Raw genomic sequence first — 19552 nt, 5'->3', positions numbered from 1 at the left:
ACATATTATATTAAATCAAAATTCTAAAATAAAGTGTTTGAATATCTAAATTTTTTATTTTTTGTTTTGTCGTTTTAAGCTTCAAAATTTATGAGCCTCAAAATTTATTGAGTGGCGTGAGGGATTGCTTACAATCATGAAACGACAATCGACCTTTGGTATATTCTGAAGAGGAATGGGATTGAAAAATAGAGGAGCAGCATGCCTCAAATTTCTTTTAATCCTTATCTCCCCGTCCTTAATGATAGATAAAACACGTTCACCTCATTTCCTACTCTTTCTGCAACACTTGGAATTCTTCGTCTTCGTCTTCGTCTCCCTCTTCGTCTTCCTCTGCGAAAAATGGGCGTTTCACTACCTGCGATCTTCATTCTTCTGGTTACGATCCTTACGTTTGGGTGGAGGATTCTGAATTGGCTGTGGGTGACGCCCAAATACCTGGAGAGGCAGCTGAGAGAGCAAGGGCTTGCCGGCAATTCCTATCGCCTTCTCTCCGGAGACTTGAAGGACAGCTCCCTCATGTCCAACCAAGCAATTTCTAAACCCATCACTTTCTCTGATGATATTTCGCCTCGTGTCGTCCCCTTCTTCCATCACACTGTCAAAACTTACGGTACGTCTACCAATTTTTGTGACAATTTTTTTTTATTATTTTCTTGTTATATATATATACGAATATTTAAAATTTTTTTTAGAAACATGTTTTGGTGTTCATGTTTAGACCCCGACTATTATAAAAAGAAAAAAGAAAAAAATTGAGGCTGATTTCCAATAGGTGGAACCGTGGAAGAGATGAGGCAGGTGGATCTTCTCTCGAACACTCATTTTATTTTTTTAAAAAAATAGAAATAAAATATAAAATTTTAGTTTTTTAATTATAATTTTTTTAATTGAAAAATGACACGTGACAGTGGTATTATAGGTATATTTCGACAAAATTGACATTTTTGAAACTTTTTGGTAGATTGAAGATTAGAGTTCAAGCGTTAGTAGTTCGTAGGGTTACTTGCAAAACGGTTGGCAAATTTGGGGCTAAATTGTAATTTTTTCTAAAAAAAAAACATAGGGCGGTCGAAATCACCCCTAAGGACCCAAAAAAAAAAAAAAAAAGAAAAAAGAAATGTTAGGATATGGCCCCGGCCACCCCCCATGACCCATGGGGGAGGTCAAGGGCCAAAAAGAAAAAATATTAGGGTTTAGCCTTAGGGGTGGCTGAACCCACCTCTAGGCCAAACCCCTACCCAAAGGCTTTTAGGAATGATTTCGGCCACCCCATTTTGTTTTTATTTTCTTTTTTTCTTATTTTTTATTTTTTTTATTTTTTTATTTTTTTATTTTTTTTACATGTTCACACAAGAGGAGGAGAGAAAATTCGAACTAGTGACATCCGCTTCATGAGGCGTGGTCCCCAGCCGATTGAGCTACCCTTTGGGGACCATTTTTGTTTTAATATGGGGCCACCATACACCCTACACCATATTTATTTTAATTTTTGTATAGTGTTTTTTTTTTTTTTTTAATATAATTGACAAATGACATGTGGCACACTATAGGCATAATTCGATAAAAGAAGTTTTTTTAAATTTTTTTAGTAATTTGGAGGCTAGAGTCCAAAGTTCGATAGTTTGGAGACTATTTTCAAAACAGATGATAGTTTAAGGGGTTATTTTTTTTTTTTTTTCTTGAAAAAAAAAAAAGGAGAAGGGGAGTTGTCGGACCACCTCTGCCACTGGTCCCCCTCAGCTGACTCTCTCTGGGCTTAAACTCCTCGGCTCAAAACCCTTCCAAGCAAATGCTCGCGAACACAAATTCCTTAAAAATTAGAAAAACTCATTATGAGAAAGCCCATCGCCCAAGAGTCAAGAACTACATCCTTTTCATCTTCAATTCCAGCTCTGCGCGCGCACTCCCGTCCAAAACTCGTGCGGTCGTAGCTTAATCCATGTTTCAGTTTTCTTGTTTAATATCATGCTACTTGACATTTTTCGCTAATACCCATTTCGTCTTAACGGTTTGATCCTCTGTTTGGTTCGTCGGAAAGCGTTTCCCGGAAAATTTATAGGTTTCGTATTCTTCTCTTTCCGAAGATGGGAGTGGTAAATGATTAGCTAGATAGGAAATAAAGCTTTTAAGCTAAAAAAATAGCTCTCTAGAAAAACTATTTTCATAATAATTAAGGGAAGTTTTGTCATCACGGTAGGACAAAGCGAGAAGCTTTTACTTTTTATCTTATAATTTTATTTTTTTTTTGGAATTGAGGGGCCCCTAAAACCATCCCTGATCATGTCGACATTTTGACAAATTTTGATAGTTTGGGGGTTAAGAATATAAATTAAATTATTAAAAAATTAATATTTTTCTATCAATTTAAACTTTTGAGATAAGTTGTGATTTAAAATGGTATGAAAGTAAAGGTCTTGAGTTCGAACTCTGTCTTCGTATTTATTTTTTATTTTAATTAAATATTTTATATGTTAGATCTCACTTAATTAAAATATAAATAAAATGATTAAACTTATTTATTTTTATGGGCGCTAATTTAACTGAGAGACTTAATAACTGGAGTGGTACTTCGAGAGGGTTAGTGAACATTTTTAATACTTCAGAAAACCAATCCAGAAACTAGGCTAAAACAAATGACGCCATGTTTGAGCAAAGAGCTGTGGTCGGCCTTATATATATATATATATATATATATGCACCTTTTTGAGCCCGTTAAAAAGACTGCTTTCGTTGTAGTGCTAGCTATAGTAAAAACTGAAAAAACACATGAAAAAAAAAAAAAAAAATTGCCAAAGTTTGTTAAATATGGTTCAAATCTTAATTTTCTGCCCGATTATGACAATGTGTCTCAGTCTTGCTATCTTTTTGTCCACCTACTTATCCTTGGCTAGGGGTGAAAATGCGAATACGGTTATCACTTTTATGGTGCGTTTGGTTCGTAGTGATATTCAATATTCGAACCGAGTTTTTATTCAAAAACCCATACCCTGATCCAAGTTGAATAAAACCCATGGGTCACTTGAATAAAGTTTGAATAGTTTGAATAAACCCATTATATATATTTTTTAATTATTTTTTACCATACCATGCAATCATTATACACAACTTTTCACACAATCCAATCATTTCCAATTATTTTATACTATTATAAAACACTTTTTTAAAACCCATCATATATTTTTTATTATTATTTTTTACCATACCAATCATTATACACAACTTTTCATACAATCCAATCATTTCCAATCACTTTATACTATTATAAAACACTTTTTTCCAATCTTCCAAATTCAACACCCAAACACATATTCAAAAGAATCTAAATTATATTCAACATCCAAACACATTTTTATTGCCTTGAAATCCGTGATCAAATTCTGAATATTATTCATATTCGAAATATTCAATACCCAAATGCACCATTAGATATTTGAATTCATGGGATTATTGCTGTTATTATTCGCTATCTGTATATGTGGTAATGGTCATTTTGGATTACTATCCAAATTTATATGCAAGCTTAAATAATGCGGTTATTAATATATACAAGTTTAAATAATTTAATATTTCACTTATTACACAATTCATGATTATCATCCATAGAAGATCATTATTTTATATAGTAATAGAGATTCAGATTATTCAAAGAAAAGAAAAAAAAGTAAATGTATTGAGGTATAACTTTGAAATGATTGTGGAAAAAACTTATATAACCTAAAGATCCTAAACTTACCGAATCCAAAACGACGTCGTTTTAGTGAATTTAATTAAATTTACATTATATATATATATATTATGTAAAGGAAATGCGGAAGTGGTTATTAACGACATTTGCATATTCTAAAACCGCATCCGCATCCGCATATGCGGATAGCGGATAACGGTTAGGTGTGAATAGAGGATACAGATGGTTATTATCCGCTCGCATTTTCACCCTTACCCTTTACCTTACTGAAAATTCCAACATCAATTCGTTTGAAGTGTTAATCCTTAATTGTCATATTTAATTTAAGTACTGTACAAAAAGTTATAAGTTTTTTTTTTGTGATTTTTTTAATGGTCTATATTAATTTTAAGTTTTTTAGATAGTGAAATTAAATCTATAACATTGAAAAAAAATATAATAAATATAGTTGTATATATTATATGGTTATGATTAGTGTATATATATAGTTGTAGCTTTGATCATGTCGATGATGATAAGGATATTGGATCTTCTTCTGAGCTTTGAAAACATATGAATGCAGGTAAGAAGTGTTTTATGTGGGTTGGGCCAAAACCAAGTGTGTTTATTATGGACCCGGAACAAATAAAAGATATTTTAACAAAGACAAGTCTCTTTCGGAAGCCGCGTATAAATCCACTTGCTAGGTTGCTAGTATTGGGAGTCGTGGCCTACGAGGGTGAGAAATGGGCTAAACATAGAAAGATTATCAACCCTGCATTCCGTATCGAAAAGTTGAAGGTTAATTTATTTTACTTTCACTTCTTTGTTTAAATCCATTCGGATTCAATACTTGTGTCTAAAATTGTGTACCCGTGTGTTTTGATGTAAAACGTATTTTCAAAAATAATTAGAAAAAATAACGTTTTTTTCTATTTTTGACAATTAGAGCCTTGGGTTTTATTTGAGGGATAAATTGGTCCCTCCATTAAGTTTTTTGTCCAATCTTAAACGAAAAACTTACTAATCATATTGTCCACGTTAGACCCATGAAAATGTGCTTGTATATCCCGATACACGTTAGCCTCCCACATAGGCAATTATGTTTAAGAAATATTATATAAAACATAAAAACAAAAATAGAAAAAACAAAAAACAAAACAAGGGATGGAGATCCACCACCCTCCACCCCACAATGGGAGGTGGTGGAGGGTGGCTCCACCTTTGCACACCCTTGTAGAGTTGAAGATCCACCCCCAGTGCCCCTTCTTTGAGGTGGGCGTGGGTGGAGCCACCCTCCTCTATCTCCCTCTAAAGTGGTGTAGGGTGGTGGTGAGGTGGATCTCCAACCTTTTTTTATTCGTTTTGTTCTCTTTTCTTTTCTTTTTGAATTTTTTGGGTATAATGGCTTACGTGGCAGGTTGACGTGGATTTGCATGCACACGTCACATTTTCATTGGTTTGACATGGAAAATATATGATAATTGACACTTTCTCTGTTGAAGGTTTGATGGAAAATCTGACAGAAACCTATTTGTCATTAATTACAACTTCGGACTTTAATTGTCAAAATTAGAAATTCAGGTAATCATTTGTTTCAAAGACAAAACTCAAAAACTTTTGATACAATTTCCCTGAATTATCTTTGAAAACCACATTATGTTAAGTTGTTCAAAGATATAGATAAGCATTCTAAATGAGACTAAGTTACATGAAGATGCAGGGTAACAAGATGCTATTTCCTGCTATCCCGTTGTAGATTCTTATCGAAGACTTGTATCTTATGAGATTTAACTTAAAGACATTTTCATGCCGAACTCCATAGCTAACTCTCAAACATCTGGTTAATTAGCACATGTTTGTGATGCAAAACTTTAGGGTGGCATTGTTCAAATTTTTTTGATTGGAAATTGTTTGAATTTTGGTTGTTTGTGATTCCAAGGAATTACTATTATCCGGTGCAATTGTATTCCCATGAATATGGTCTTATAAATGGTACCTCCACATCAAACATCTGGTTGATTAGTTTAGATTTGCGGTTTTAAAATGTGCGATTTAAAAAGCGATTTCAAAACGCAATCTTTAAACATATGGTTAAGTGTTTGATAAAATTTTCGTTTGACTTTTAAAATCATGCGTTTTTAAAGTGTAAGATTGCTTACATACATCCAAAGCGGGTGAATCGAAAAGAGAGTTGGGATTCCATTGACTTGAATGCTAACAGTTCTGTTTCCTTTCTGATCTTTTAAATCTTAATTTTACCTTGTGATTGCTGCAGGATATGTTACATGCATTTTATCAGAGTAGCAATGATATGATTAGCCAGTGGGAGAGGTTGATTGGTGAAGAGGGGTCCTGTGAGTTAGATGTGTGGCCTTATATTGAAAACCTGTTAGGTGATGTGATTTCTCGATCAGCATTTGGAAGTAGCTACACAGAAGGAAAAAGAATATTCCAACTCCAAAAAGAACAAGCTGAACTCTTTGTGAAAGCTGGACAATCTGTTTACATTCCAGGATGGAGGTAATTAATGTTTAAAATTTTTCAAGTTTAGATAGAAATCAGGTCAAGTTAGTTTTTATTGAATTATGGTTAATTTAAGAAATAGTGTAAGCCTGCAAAAAGCAAAGGAGTTGGGACAAGAAATGCAGCAAACTTTTGGTCCATCCACCTATTTCAGTTCATTATTCTCACGGTTTTAGTGAAGAGCAGATCTTATAGTTTATTTGAAAACCATTTTATTTTCCTAACAACTGATCACAAAAGTAATGAGGAATCACATTCTTATTTCCCTTCTTTGTGCTTTCACAATTTCTAAGATTTGTGTGTGTAGGTTTCTACCAACTAAACTGAACAAGAGGATGAAGGAAATTTCCAGAGAAGTAGGAACTTTGCTGAAGGAAATCATTGACAAACGAGAGAGGGAAAGGAAGGCAGGCAATGCTGCCAATGATGATTTATTGGGTGTACTTATGGAATCCAATTCTAGAGAACTTCAAGAATCTGGAAATGAAAAGAATGCTGCAATGAGTATTGCAGATGTAATTGAGGAATGTAAGCTATTTTACTTTGCGGGGCAAGAGACCACCTCAGTTTTGCTTGTTTGGACAATGATTATGCTGAGCAAGTATCCAAATTGGCAAGTGCGTGCAAGAGAAGAGGTTTTGCAAGTCTTTGGCAAGAACAAACCAGACTTTGACGGGTTGAATCACCTTAAAGTTGTAAGTATTTCCTTATGCTTAATTAAGATGCATGTTTCAACAATTTTTTTCTTATCTATCTAGTTGATTTATTCAGTTTCTGGACCTTCAAAATTGTGATTTAACATGTAATCATAAGACTTGGATATCTCTTAAATAATCTTTAGACAGACACCCCAGAAAACACAACACTATCAGCATGGTTAACAAGCGATTTAACAAGCTTAAGGTTTAAACTATTCCATGCTATACTATTTTAAATTTTCTAATCCAAAGATGTTTGTTTCTCTTAGCAAATGTTTAGCGTAGTTCCGTGTTGATATGCTCACATATCGTGAGTCATGCTTGATGCTTTTAAATCACTACTTATCTCAAAAGCTTAAGCTAAAAAGAATGGATGAATTTAATTATCTAATTTATATTCTATTGGTACTCTTTAATGTAAATAAACATCTTGACGAGAGACGGCTGTCCATGGCACAGGTAACCATGATACTGCTTGAGGTTCTGAGGTTCTACCCGCCAGTAACTTGGATGAATCGATCAGTTGACAAGGAAACAAAGCTAGGAAATTTGACAATACCAGCAGGAGTGCTGATTGCTTTACCCACAATCCTTGTCCAACGTGATTGTGAACTTTGGGGAGACAATGCAAAGGAGTTCGACCCAGAGAGGTTTTCAGAAGGTGTTTCCAAGGCAACAAGGGGCCAACTATCATTTTTCCCATTCGGAGGGGGTCCTCGGATATGCATTGGACAAAACTTTGCTATGATGGAAGCGAAAATGGCTCTGACATTGATATTGCAGCACTTCTCATTTGAACTTTCTCCATCCTATACTCATGCTCCTTTCACAATTATAACTCTTCAACCTCAATTTGGTGCTCACATTATACTGCACAAACTCTAACAACTCTTAATTTGTAAACCAAGATTTATTACTCTTCACCTCGGTGCTCGCGTACTATTATAGCGTTATCGAAACTAGCTATAAAGCACGGGTGCTTTTTCATTGTATTATTAATATATTAGCCTTTGGCGTGCTATTATATATTCGACGTCCACACAAGCACGTGTACAAAATAGTAGATAATTTACAAATTAGATAAGAAAAGGTTGAGTTATTCGTTCAAAATGCCACACATATTTTACCAAGTTTGTAAGGATCATGTTTTTGAACCTCAAAGTAAACCAAAAAAAATCTCACACCTTCTCACGGAGATTTCATTGAACATGAGGAATGTAGAAGCAGTAACACCAATAAAAGGGAAAAGAAAAAATAAAGGGTTTAAATACCTTATTAGTACCTACGGTTACGCCCGGAATCAAAAAGCCACATCTGTTTCAAAAAGTGTCACGGATAGTACCTGTTTTAAAAATAAACCCTAGTTGATACTTCCGTTTGAACTTCTTCCATTTTTTTAACGGCAGTCTACGTCACCACCTTTAAATGTTCCCGAATCCTACGTAGCGGTGTATCACAAATGATACCCATACTTTTACTGCCACGTAGATCCAATAAATTATTTAAAAATTACCTTTAAATAAAATGATAATTTACTTAAGAGTACCAAACTTTCATCATTTCTGAAAGAAGATACTTGAACTTCAAACTGTCTCAATCTAGGGTATCTATTTTTCAGAAAGTCTCAATTAAGGGTCTTCCGTTAAGATTTTTCGTTAAATCTTATCAAAATTCTCAAAATACCTTTGTATTTATTTATTTTTTTAAAAAAAAATTATAAAATTTTTCAAAGATTCAGGTATGGGTATTTTTGCAAATTCCGTTAAATTCTAACTAACACTTAAATCCTAGTATTTTTTTTTTCCAAAAAAAAAGGGTATTTTGGTAAGATTTAGTGGAAAATACTAACGGAAGACCTTTAATTGAGATTTCCCGAAAAATGGATACTCTAAATTGAGACGGTTTGTAGTTCAGGTATCTTTTTTAAAAAATGGTGAAAATTCAGTATCCTTCAGTGAAATTCTCTAAAAAAAAAAAATAAATAAATAAGAAAGAAAATATTGGGGGTGGCCGACCACCCCCATTTTGGCCAAGGGGTGGCTTGAGTTACTCCCGTTTGGCTTGAGGGTGGGTTCGGCTACCCCCTAGCTGCTTGTAGGGGATAAACATATTCGCAAGCTTGAGTTTGAAGTTGGTAAGCTTGTGTATGTCAAGTTGTCATCAGGGAGAAGTGAAGTTGGCAACTTTTTAACAAGAAAGGCAAGCTTAGTCTAAGGTACGCCGAATATTTTCAAGTGAAGAAACGAGTGAGCCCATTGGCTAATAAAGTCAAATTACCACCTAGTTTGGATGGAGTGACATATTTCATGTTTCACAATTGCTGAAGTCATACATGATTCATTGGACATCATAAGTTATGTGCTAACTTGACATATAAAGAGTTCCTAGTGCAAATATTAGACCACAAAGAGCAACAGTTGAGGACAAAGGCTATTCCATTGGCCAAAGTCTTATGATAAAACCATTGAGTGAAAGAAGCTTTGTGGGAACTCGATTCGGATATGCAGAGCCGATATCCACATCTATTTTTGTAAACCATGTGTGTTACACTTTACATTGTTATTTAAGCATGCTTTATGATGTGTTAAGTGAATTCTTGGATATTGTAAGCATATAATTTTGTTACTAAGTAGCGGCGTCACAGTTCTTCTTTCCCCAAACTATCTCGCACCGTCTGGTTGTCCACCTATGGCTGTGCTCCACCCCCAGCAAGCGTGCCGCTCATGGATTTACCGTGGTTCTCAGATCTAGATATCTCAAATTCAGATTAATTACCATCAGTTCATCCTTTGCTCCGACATGCCACACCATTACCTTCACCGGCCTCTCAACTTTTCATCGATGCCTCCATTCTCTTGTTCTAGCCACCACACGTCACCGGGTGGATCTCACGCGCTAGTGCGTGTCACACACGCTGCCGTGAGGTCTCCGAGTTGCTGCCAGAAGCTCCTCTGTCAGTTTTCTTTTGCCCCATTCTTTGCTCAAGCTGCTGCTTAGTGGGCTTTATTACTTGTTTTTTTGTTTTTAATTTTCCTTGTATTTTTCTTATCCTTTTGTTTTGCAGTTGCTGTTGTAATTTGCTGCTCGCTTGTTTTGTGGATTGCTGTCTCCCAACTTTTAGGTGTTTTGATCTTATCGTGAAGATTTTTGCATCTGAATTTGTGTTGATTTTTCTTTTTTCTGCAGTCTCTTCATTAGACTATAACAATGCATTTTTGGCTTTAGCCTTCTTTCGGTGGTTGTTACTGGTTCCAATTAGGGATTCAAATAGGTTCATTTTAATCAATGCCTCATTTGCGTTTGTAAACACCTCGTGCGGCCTTTTGAAATGATCGATTCATTTGTTTGACCTATTTCTTATTACTTTACTTGTATTTATTTTTACAATATTTTGGTTTATATTAAATCTATTATTAAAAAGTCTATCTCTTTTTTATTTTGAAGATCACCCAATAGCTCTTCTTTTTGCATCAACAGTAAAAATATCATCACATAATCATTTCCTTACTCAATATAATAACTCTTGGTACTAATTAAGCAATTCACTCTGGTCGTTGACTGCCCTGCGTAGTAGGGGATAGTTAGAAAAAGCAAAGGCCAAAGGGTACACACCACCCGCTCTGTAACACCCGGAATTCGTCCCTGGATTGCGTAAGCACATGCGTCTGCATGTGTCACGTCCTGCCTCAACAGTCAACATCTACAGGATCACGTGGATCTACTCTACTTTAATGATGTGTTTCCTTCCTTTCACTTTTCAGCCGTTCCAACCACGCTACCATGCATGCTGACCAATTTCGATCCTCGAATTCGTCCTCACTGCGTAAGCACGTGCGTCTGCATCTCTCACCGTGCCTTCCCCATTATTTCCTCATCTTGCATTTTTATTTGAGGAATACTAGACATTTTTTAAGCTTTTTTTTTTTTTTTTTTTTTTTCAGAAATTAGTTTCAATATGATATGTCATATTTTTTAAAATGATAAATCTCATCAAATTGAAATAAATTTCTAAAAAAAAGTGTTTGAAAAACATTTCTCTTGTCGCTTTAGACCTCAAAATTTATCAAGCGAAATAAAAGTACTTACAATCATAAAACGACAATTGAATAGTGTCAAACACGAGACTTACTAGTATGAATGGCATGCCATCTATTATAAACATCAATCTTTATATAACTTATTTTTATTTTTTTCTTTATTTTTTTTTAAAAATTTTATTATTTCATGTCTTTGAACAAACGATAAGTCATTCTATATCTAATAAATTATTTTAAAAAAGTTTTAAAATATATTTTACAAATAATAAAAAAAGTGCTCTAATTAACATGTTAGATAAAAAAATAATAATATAAATATTAAAATAAATTTAATTTAATTAATATAAAGAAGATCGCACTTAAATTTGTTGTTTGAGAAATACTTGACATCTTAACATTTATTTATTTATTTCTGAAATTTGGTTTCAACTTAATATGTGACAATCGTATGAGATTGTGATATATTTTTTAAAATGATAAATCTCATGAGATTGTGACACATTATATTAAAACAAAATTTTAGAAAAAAAATGTTTAAACGACTAATATTCTTCTTTAGGCCTCAAAATTCATCAAGGGGCGTATGGAGTGCTTACAATCATGAAAGGACAATCGACCTTTCGTTTATTCTGAAGAGGAAATGGCATTGACAAATGGAGGAGCAGCATGTCTCAATTCTTTAATCCTTACCTCCCCCGTCCTTAATTATAAAACACACCTCATTTCCTACTCTCTCTCCAACACTCGGAATTCTTCCTCTTCTTCTTCCTCTTCCTCTGCGAAAAATGGGCGTTTAGAAACAAACTAACTACTGTAACCCACTAACAGAACACGTGTCCTCTCCTCCAATTTCCAGCTTGATTGATCTAGCCTTATAAGAATCCACCTGTTACACTACATCTAATAAGTTGTTTAAAAAAAAATTTAAAATACATTTTATATGTATAAAAAAAAAGACACAACTTAAATTTGTCGCTTGATAAATGATTGACATTCCAATTTTTTTTTTTTTCAAAAATTTAGTTTCAACTTGATGTGTTACAATCCTCTGCGATTGTGACGTGTTTTTTAAAATGATAGATCTTTTGGGATTATGACACATTAGATTAGAACAAAATTCTGAAAAAAAGTATTTGAATGTCTAGCATTCTTCTTGTTGCTTTAAGCCTCAAAATTTATCGAGCCTCATGACAAATGCTTCGATCATAAAACAATAATTGAATAGTGTCGAACATGAGACTTAGCCGTATGAGTGGCATGCCATCTATTATAAACATCAATCTTTATATAACTTATTTTTATATTTCTCTTTATTTTTCTTAAAATTTTATTATTTCATGTCTTTGTATCAAATGATAAGTCATTTTATATTTAATAAGTTATTTAAAAAAGTTTTAAAATACATTTTTCAAATAAATAAATAAATGTGCTCTAATTGACATATTAAAACAAAAATAATTAAAATAAATTTAATTTAATTAATATTCAAATATATATATATATATAAAAAAAAGATCACACTTAAATTTGCCGCTTGAGAAATGCTTGACATCTTAAATTTTTTTGTTTTTTCAAAATTTAGTTCCAACTTGATCTGTCATAATCTCATGAGATTGTGACAAAATTTTTAAAATGATACATCTCATGAAATTGTGACATATTATATTGAAACAAAATTCTAAAAAAAAGTGTTTAAATATCTAAATTTTTTTTTTTTTTTTTTTTGGGTCGTTTAAAGCCTCAAAATTTATTGAGTGGCGTGAGGGATTGCTTACAATCATGAAACGACAATCGACCTTTGGTATATTCTGAAGAGGAATGGGATTGAAAAATAGAGGAGCAGCATGCCTCAAATTTCTTTTAATCCTTATCTCCCCCGTCCTTAATGATAGATAAAACACGTTCACCTCATTTCCTACTCTTTCTGCAACACTTGGAATTCTTCGTCTTCGTCTTCGTCTCCCTCTTCGTCTTCCTCTGCGAAAAATGGGCGTTTCACTACCTGCGATCTTCATTCTTCTGGTTACGATCCTTACGTTTGGGTGGAGGATTCTGAATTGGTTGTGGGTGACGCCCAAATACCTGGAGAGGCGGCTGAGAGAGCAAGGGCTTGCCGGCAATTCCTATCGCCTTCTCTCCGGAGACTTGAAGGACAGCTCCCTCATGTCCAACCAAGCAATTTCTAAACCCATCACTTTCTCTGATGATATTTCGCCTCGTGTCGTCCCCTTCTTCCATCACACTGTCAAAACTTACGGTACGTCTACCAATTTTTGTGGCAATTTTTTTATTTATTTTCTTGTTATATATATATATATATATATATACGAATATTTAAAAATATATTTTTTCTAAACATGTTTTGTTGTTCATGTTTAGACCCCAATTATTAAAAAAGGAAAAAAGAAAAAAATTGAAGCTGATTTCCAATTAGTGGAACCGTGGATGAGATTAGGCAGGTGGATCTTATCTCGAACACTCGTTTTATTTATTTTTTAATATAGTTGACAAATGACACGTGGCATACTATAGACATATTTCGATAAAAGATGTCTTTTTTAAACTTTCTGGTTATTTGGGGACGGAGTCTAAAGATTGGTCGTTTGGAGACTATTTTCAAAACGAGCGGTAGTTTAAGGGTTTAATTTTTTTTTTTCCTTGACAAAAAACAAGAAAAAAAAGAAGGGGAGTCGTCGGAACACCTCTGCCACTGGTCCCCCTCAGCTGACTCTCTCCGGCCTTAAACTCCTCTGCTCAAAACCCTTCCAAGCAGATGCCCGCGAACACAAATTCCTTAAAAACTAGAAAAACTCTACACATTAGGAGAAAGCCCATCGCCCAAGAGTCAAGAACTACATCCTTTTCATCTTCAATTCCATCTCTGCGCACTCCCGTCCAAAACTGGTGCGCTCGTAGCTTAATCCATGTTTCAGTTTTCTTGTTTAATATCATGCTACTTTACATTTTTCGCTAATACCTATTTCGTCTTAACGGTTTGATCCTCTGTTTGGTTCGTCGGAAAGCGTTTTCCGGAAAATTTACAGGTTTCGTATTCTTCTCTTTACGAAGATGGGAGTGGTGGTAAATGATTAGGCTAGCTAGGAAATAAAGCTTTTAAGCTAAAAAAATAGCTCTCTGGAAAAACTTTTTTCATAATAATTAAGGGAAGTTTTGTCATCATGGTAGGACAAAGCGAGAAGCTTTTACTTTTTATCTTATAATTTTTTTTTTTTGGAATTGAGGGGCCCCCTAAAACCATCCCTGATCATGTCGACATTTTGACAAATTTTGATAGTTTGGGGGTTAAGAATATAAATTAAATTATTAAAAAATTAATATTTTTCTATCAATTTAAACTTTTGAGATAAATTGTGATTTAAAATGGTATGAAAGTAAAGGTCTTGAGTTCGAACTCTGTCTTCGTATTTATTTTCTATTTTAATTAAATATTTCATATGTTAGATCTCACTTAATTAAAATATAAATTAAATGATTAAACTTATTTATTTTTATGGGCACTAATTTAACTGAGAGAACCTTAATAACTGGATGGTACTTCGAGAGGGTTAGTGAACATTTTTAATACTTCAGAAAACCAATCCAAAACCTAGGCTAAAACAAATGACGCCATGTTTGAGCAAAGAGCTTTGGTCGGCCTTATATATATATATATGCACCTTTTTGAGCCCGTTAAAAAGACTGCTTTCGTTGTAGTGCTAGCTATAGTAAAAACTGAAAAAACACATGAAAAAAAAAAAAAAAAAATTGCCAAAGTTTGTTAAATATGGTTCAAATCTTAATTTTCCGCCCCATTATGACTATGTGTCTCAGTCTTGCTATCTTTTTGTCCACCTACTTATCCTTGGCTAGGGGTGAAAATGCGAATACGGTTATCACTTTTAGATATTTGAATTCATGGGATTATTGCTGTTATTATTCGCTATCTGTATATGTGGTAATGGTCATTTTGGATTACTATCCAAATTTATATGCAAGCTTAAATAATACGGTTATTAATATATACAAGCTTAAATAATTTAATATTTCACTTATTACGCAATTCATGATTATCATCTATAGAAGATCATTATTTTATATAGTAATAGAGATTCAGATTATTCAAAGAAAAGAAAAAAAAGTAAATGCATTGAGGTATAACTTTGAAATGATTGTGGAAAAAACTTATATAACCTAAAGATCCTAAACTTACCGAATCCAAAACGACGTCGTTTTAGTGAATTTAATTGAATATATATATATATATATATATATATATATAAAGGAAATGCGGAAGTGGTTATTAACGACATTTGCATATTCTAAAACCGCATCCGCATCCGCATATGTGGATAGCGGATAACGGTTAGGTGTGAATAGAGGATACAGATGGTTATTATCCGCTCGCATTTTCACCCTTACCCTTTACCTTACTGAAAATTCCAACATCAATTCGTTTGAAGTGTTAATCCTTAATTGCCATATTTAATTTAGGTACTGTAAAAAAAGTTATAAGTTTTTTTTTTTGTGATTTTTTTAATGGTCTATATTAATTTTAAGTTTTTTAGAGAGTGAAATTAAACCTATAACATTGAAAAAAAATATAATAAATATAGTTGTATATATTATATGGTTATGATTAGTGTATATATATAGTTGTAGCTTTGATCATGTCGGTGATGATAAGGATATTGGATCTTCTTCTGAGCTTTGAAAACATATGAATGCAGGTAAGAAGTGTTTTATGTGGGTCGGGCCAAAACCAAGTGTGTTTATTATGGACCCGGAACAAATAAAAGATATTTTAACAAAGACAAGTCTCTTTCGGAAGCCGCGTATAAATCCACTTGCTAGGTTGCTAGTATTGGGAGTCGTGGCCTACGAGGGTGAGAAATGGGCTAAACATAGAAAGATTATCAACCCTGCATTCCGTATCGAAAAGTTGAAGGTTAATTTATTTTACTTTCACTTCTTTGTTTAAATCCATTCGGATTCAATACTTGTGTCTAAAACTGTGTACCCCTGTGTTTTGATGTAAAACGTATTTTCAAAAATAATTAGAGCCTTGGGTTTATTTGAGGGATAAATTGGTCCCTCCATTAAGTTTTTTGTCCAATCTTAAACGAAAAACTTACTAATCATATTGTCCACGTTAGACCCATGAAAATGTGCTTGTATATCCCGATACACGTTAGCCTCCCACATAGGCAATTATGTTTAAGAAATATTATATAAAACATAAAAACAAAAATAGAAAAAACAAAAAACAAAACAAGGGATGGAGATCCACCACCCTCCACCCCACAATGGGAGGTGGTGGAGGGTGGCTCCACCTTTGCACACCCTTGTAGAGTTGAAGATCCACCCCCAGTGCCCCTTCTTTGAGGTGGGCGTGGGTGGAGCCACCCTCCTCTATCTCCCTCTAAAGTGGTGTAGGGTGGTGGTGAGGTGGATCTCCAACCTTTTTTTATTCGTTTTGTTCTCTTTTTTTCTTTTTTTTGAATTTTTTGGGTATAATGGCTTACGTGGTAGGTTGACGTGGATTTGCATGCACACGTCACATTTTCATTGGTTTGACATGGAAAATATATATGATAATTGACACTTTCTCTGTTGAAGGTTTGATGGAAAATCTGACAGAAACCTATTTGTCATTAATTACAACTTCGGACTTTAATTGTCAAAATTAGAAATTCAGGTAATCATTTGTTTCAAAGACAAAACTCAAAAACTTTTGATACAATTTCCCTGAATTATCTTTGAAAACCACATTATGTTAAGTTGTTCAAAGATATAGATAAGCATTCTAAATGAGACTAAGTTACATGAAGATGCAGGGTAACAAGATGCTATTTCCTGCTATCCCGTTGTAGATTCTTATCGAAGACTTGTATCTTATGAGATTTAACTTAAAGACATTTTCATGCCGAACTCCATAGCTAACTCTCAAACATCTGGTTAATTAGCACATGTTTGTGATGCAAAACTTTAGGGTGGCATTGTTCAAATTTTTTTGATTGGAAATTGTTTGAATTTTGGTTGTTTGTGATTCCAAGGAATTACTATTATCCGGTGCAATTGTATTCCCATGAATATGGTCTTATAAATGGTACCTCCACATCAAACATCTGGTTGGTTAGTTTAGATTTGCGGTTTTAAAATGTGCGATTTAAAAAGCGATTTCAAAACGCAATCTTTAAACATATGGTTAAGTGTTTGATAAAATTTTCGTTTGACTTTTAAAATCATGCGTTTTTAAAGTGTAAGATTGCTTACATATATCCAAAGCGGGTGAATCGAAAAGAGAGTTGGGATTCCATTGAAACACTTGAATGCTAACAGTTCTGTTTCCTTTCTGATCTTTTAAATCTTAATTTTACCTTGTGATTGCTGCAGGATATGTTACATGCATTTTATCAGAGTAGCAATGATATGATTAGCCAGTGGGAGAGGTTGATTGGTGAAGAGGGGTCCTGTGAGTTAGATGTGTGGCCTTATATTGAAAACCTGTCAGGTGATGTGATTTCTCGATCAGCATTTGGAAGTAGCTACACAGAAGGAAAAAGAATATTCCAACTCCAAAAAGAACAAGCTGAACTCTTTGTGAAAGCTGGACAATCTGTTTACATTCCAGGATGGAGGTAATTAATGTTTAAAATTTTTCAAGTTTAGATAGAAATCAGGTCAAGTTAGTTTTTATTGAATTATGGTTAATTTAAGAAATAGTGTAAGCCTGCAAAAAGCAAAGGAGTTGGGACAAGAAATGCAGCAAACTTTTGGTCCATCCACCTATTTCAGTTAATTATTCTCACGGTTTTAGTGAAGAGCAGATCTTATTGTTTATTTGAAAACCATTTTATTTTCCTAACAACTGATCACAAAAGTAATGAGGAATCACATTCTTATTTCCCTTCTTCGTGCTTTCACAATTTCTAAGATTTGTGTGTGTAGGTTTCTACCAACTAATCTGAACAAGAGGATGAAGGAAATTTCCAGAGAAGTAGGAACTTTGCTGAAGGAAATCATTGACAAACGAGAGAGGGAAAGGAAGGCAGGCAATGCTGCCAATGATGATTTATTGGGTGTACTTATGGAATCCAATTCTAGAGAACTTCAAGAATCTGGAAATGAAAAGAATGCTGCAATGAGTATTGCAGATGTAATTGAGGAATGTAAGCTATTTTACTTTGCGGGGCAAGAGACCACCTCAGTTTTGCTTGTTTGGACAATGATTATGCTGAGCAAGTATCCAAATTGGCAAGTGCGTGCAAGAGAAGAGGTTTTGCAAGTCTTTGGCAAGAACAAACCAGACTTTGACGGGTTGAATCACCTTAAAGTTGTAAGTATTTCCTTATGCTTAATTAAGATGCATGTTTCAACAATTTTTTTCTTATCTATCTAGTTGATTTATTCAGTTTCTGGACCTTCAAAATTGTGATTTAACATGTAATCATAAGACTTGGATATCTTTTAAATAATCTTTAGACAGACACCCCAGAAAACACAACACTATCAGCATGGTTAACAAGCGATTTAACAAGCTTAAGGTTTAAACTATTCCATGCTATACTATTTTAAATTTTCTAATCCAAAGATGTTTGTTTCTCTTAGCAAATGTTTAGCGTAGTTCCGTGTTGATATGCTCACATATCGTGAGTCATGCTTGATGCTTTTAAATCACTACTTATCTCAAAAGCTTAAGCTAAAAAGAATGGATGAATTTAATTATCTAATTTATATTCTATTGGTACTCTTTAATGTAAATAAACATCTTGACGAGAGACGGCTGTCCATGGCACAGGTAACCATGATACTGCTTGAGGTTCTGAGGTTCTACCCGCCAGTAACTTGGATGAATCGATCAGTTGACAAGGAAACAAAGCTAGGAAATTTGACAATACCAGCAGGAGTGCTGATTGCTTTACCCACAATCCTTGTCCAACGTGATTGTGAACTTTGGGGAGACAATGCAAAGGAGTTCGACCCAGAGAGGTTTTCAGAAGGTGTTTCCAAGGCAACAAGGGGCCAACTATCATTTTTCCCATTCGGAGGGGGTCCTCGGATATGCATTGGACAAAACTTTGCTATGATGGAAGCGAAAATGGCTCTGACATTGATATTGCAGCACTTCTCATTTGAACTTTCTTCATCCTATACTCATGCTCCTTTCACAATTATAACTCTTCAACCTCAATTTGGTGCTCACATTATACTGCACAAACTCTAGCAACTCTTAATTTGTAAACCAAGATTTATTACTCCTCGATGCTTGCGTACTATTATAGTGCGGGTGCTTTTTCATTGTATTATTAATGTATTAGCCTTTGGCGTTCTATTATATATTTGATATCCACACAAGCACATCTGTACAAAATAGTAAATAATTTACAAATTAGATAAGAAAAGGTTGAGTTATTCGTTCAAAATGCTACACATATTTTACCAAGTTTGTAAGGATCATGTTTTTGAACCTCAAAGTAAACCAAAAAAAATCTCACACCTTCTTACGGAGATTTCATTGAACATGAGGAATGTAGAAGCAGTAACACCAATAAAAGGGAAAAGAAAAAAATAAAGGGTTAAATACTTTATTAGTACTTACGGTTACGCCCGGAATAAAAAAGCCG

The 19552-nt window shown here is 33.9% G+C and overlaps 2 protein-coding genes across 6 annotated transcripts; both read left to right on the top strand.

The window, feature by feature from the left end:
• Window positions 1-219: 219 nt before the first annotated feature.
• LOC133874916 (cytochrome P450 CYP72A219-like) lies at window positions 220-7935 on the top strand. 2 transcript variants are annotated; one of them, XM_062312836.1, is made up of 5 exons: window positions 220-613; window positions 4251-4468; window positions 5946-6190; window positions 6501-6888; window positions 7351-7935. In XM_062312836.1, the coding sequence occupies exons 1-5, from the start codon at window positions 343-345 to the stop codon at window positions 7774-7776; spliced, it is 1548 nt and encodes a 515-aa protein (XP_062168820.1). In that variant the 5' UTR covers window positions 220-342; the 3' UTR covers window positions 7777-7935. The 2 variants fall into 2 exon arrangements, with proteins under 2 accessions (XP_062168820.1, XP_062168821.1); XM_062312837.1 differs by lacking the exon at window positions 4251-4468 and having other exon boundaries at window positions 444-613.
• A 4760-nt stretch (window positions 7936-12695) lies between these two features.
• Window positions 12696-19351, top strand: LOC133875253 (cytochrome P450 CYP72A219-like). Of its 4 annotated transcripts, none has more exons than XM_062313307.1 (5): window positions 12696-13185; window positions 15656-15873; window positions 17322-17566; window positions 17877-18264; window positions 18727-19351. In XM_062313307.1, the coding sequence occupies exons 1-5, from the start codon at window positions 12915-12917 to the stop codon at window positions 19150-19152; spliced, it is 1548 nt and encodes a 515-aa protein (XP_062169291.1). In that variant the 5' UTR covers window positions 12696-12914; the 3' UTR covers window positions 19153-19351. The 4 variants fall into 4 exon arrangements, with proteins under 4 accessions (XP_062169291.1, XP_062169293.1, XP_062169292.1 ...); XM_062313308.1 differs by lacking the exon at window positions 12696-13185 and adding an exon at window positions 13631-13832; XM_062313309.1 differs by lacking the exon at window positions 15656-15873 and having other exon boundaries at window positions 12998-13185.
• Window positions 19352-19552: the final 201 nt, after the last annotated feature.

This window comes from Alnus glutinosa, chromosome 8 (genome assembly GCF_958979055.1).
Source record: "Alnus glutinosa chromosome 8, dhAlnGlut1.1, whole genome shotgun sequence".
Lineage (NCBI taxonomy): Eukaryota > Viridiplantae > Streptophyta > Magnoliopsida > Fagales > Betulaceae > Alnus > Alnus glutinosa.
The sequence above is the reverse complement of the archived record's forward strand: the minus strand, read 5'-3'. Positions and strand labels throughout refer to the sequence as shown.

Excerpts from the sequence above, each read along its gene's own strand:
- LOC133875253 (XM_062313307.1), top strand. The coding sequence starts at position 12,915 with ATGGGCGTTTCACTACCTGCGATCTTCATTCTTCTGGTTACGATCCTT. Across the intron at positions 15,874-17,321 it reads TCCGTATCGAAAAGTTGAAG|GATATGTTACATGCATTTTA; the intron begins GTTAATTTATTT and ends TGATTGCTGCAG. Across the intron at positions 17,567-17,876 it reads GTTTACATTCCAGGATGGAG|GTTTCTACCAACTAATCTGA; the intron begins GTAATTAATGTT and ends TTGTGTGTGTAG.
- LOC133874916 (XM_062312836.1), top strand. The coding sequence starts at position 343 with ATGGGCGTTTCACTACCTGCGATCTTCATTCTTCTGGTTACGATCCTT. Across the intron at positions 4,469-5,945 it reads TCCGTATCGAAAAGTTGAAG|GATATGTTACATGCATTTTA; the intron begins GTTAATTTATTT and ends TGATTGCTGCAG. Across the intron at positions 6,889-7,350 it reads GGTTGAATCACCTTAAAGTT|GTAACCATGATACTGCTTGA; the intron begins GTAAGTATTTCC and ends TCCATGGCACAG.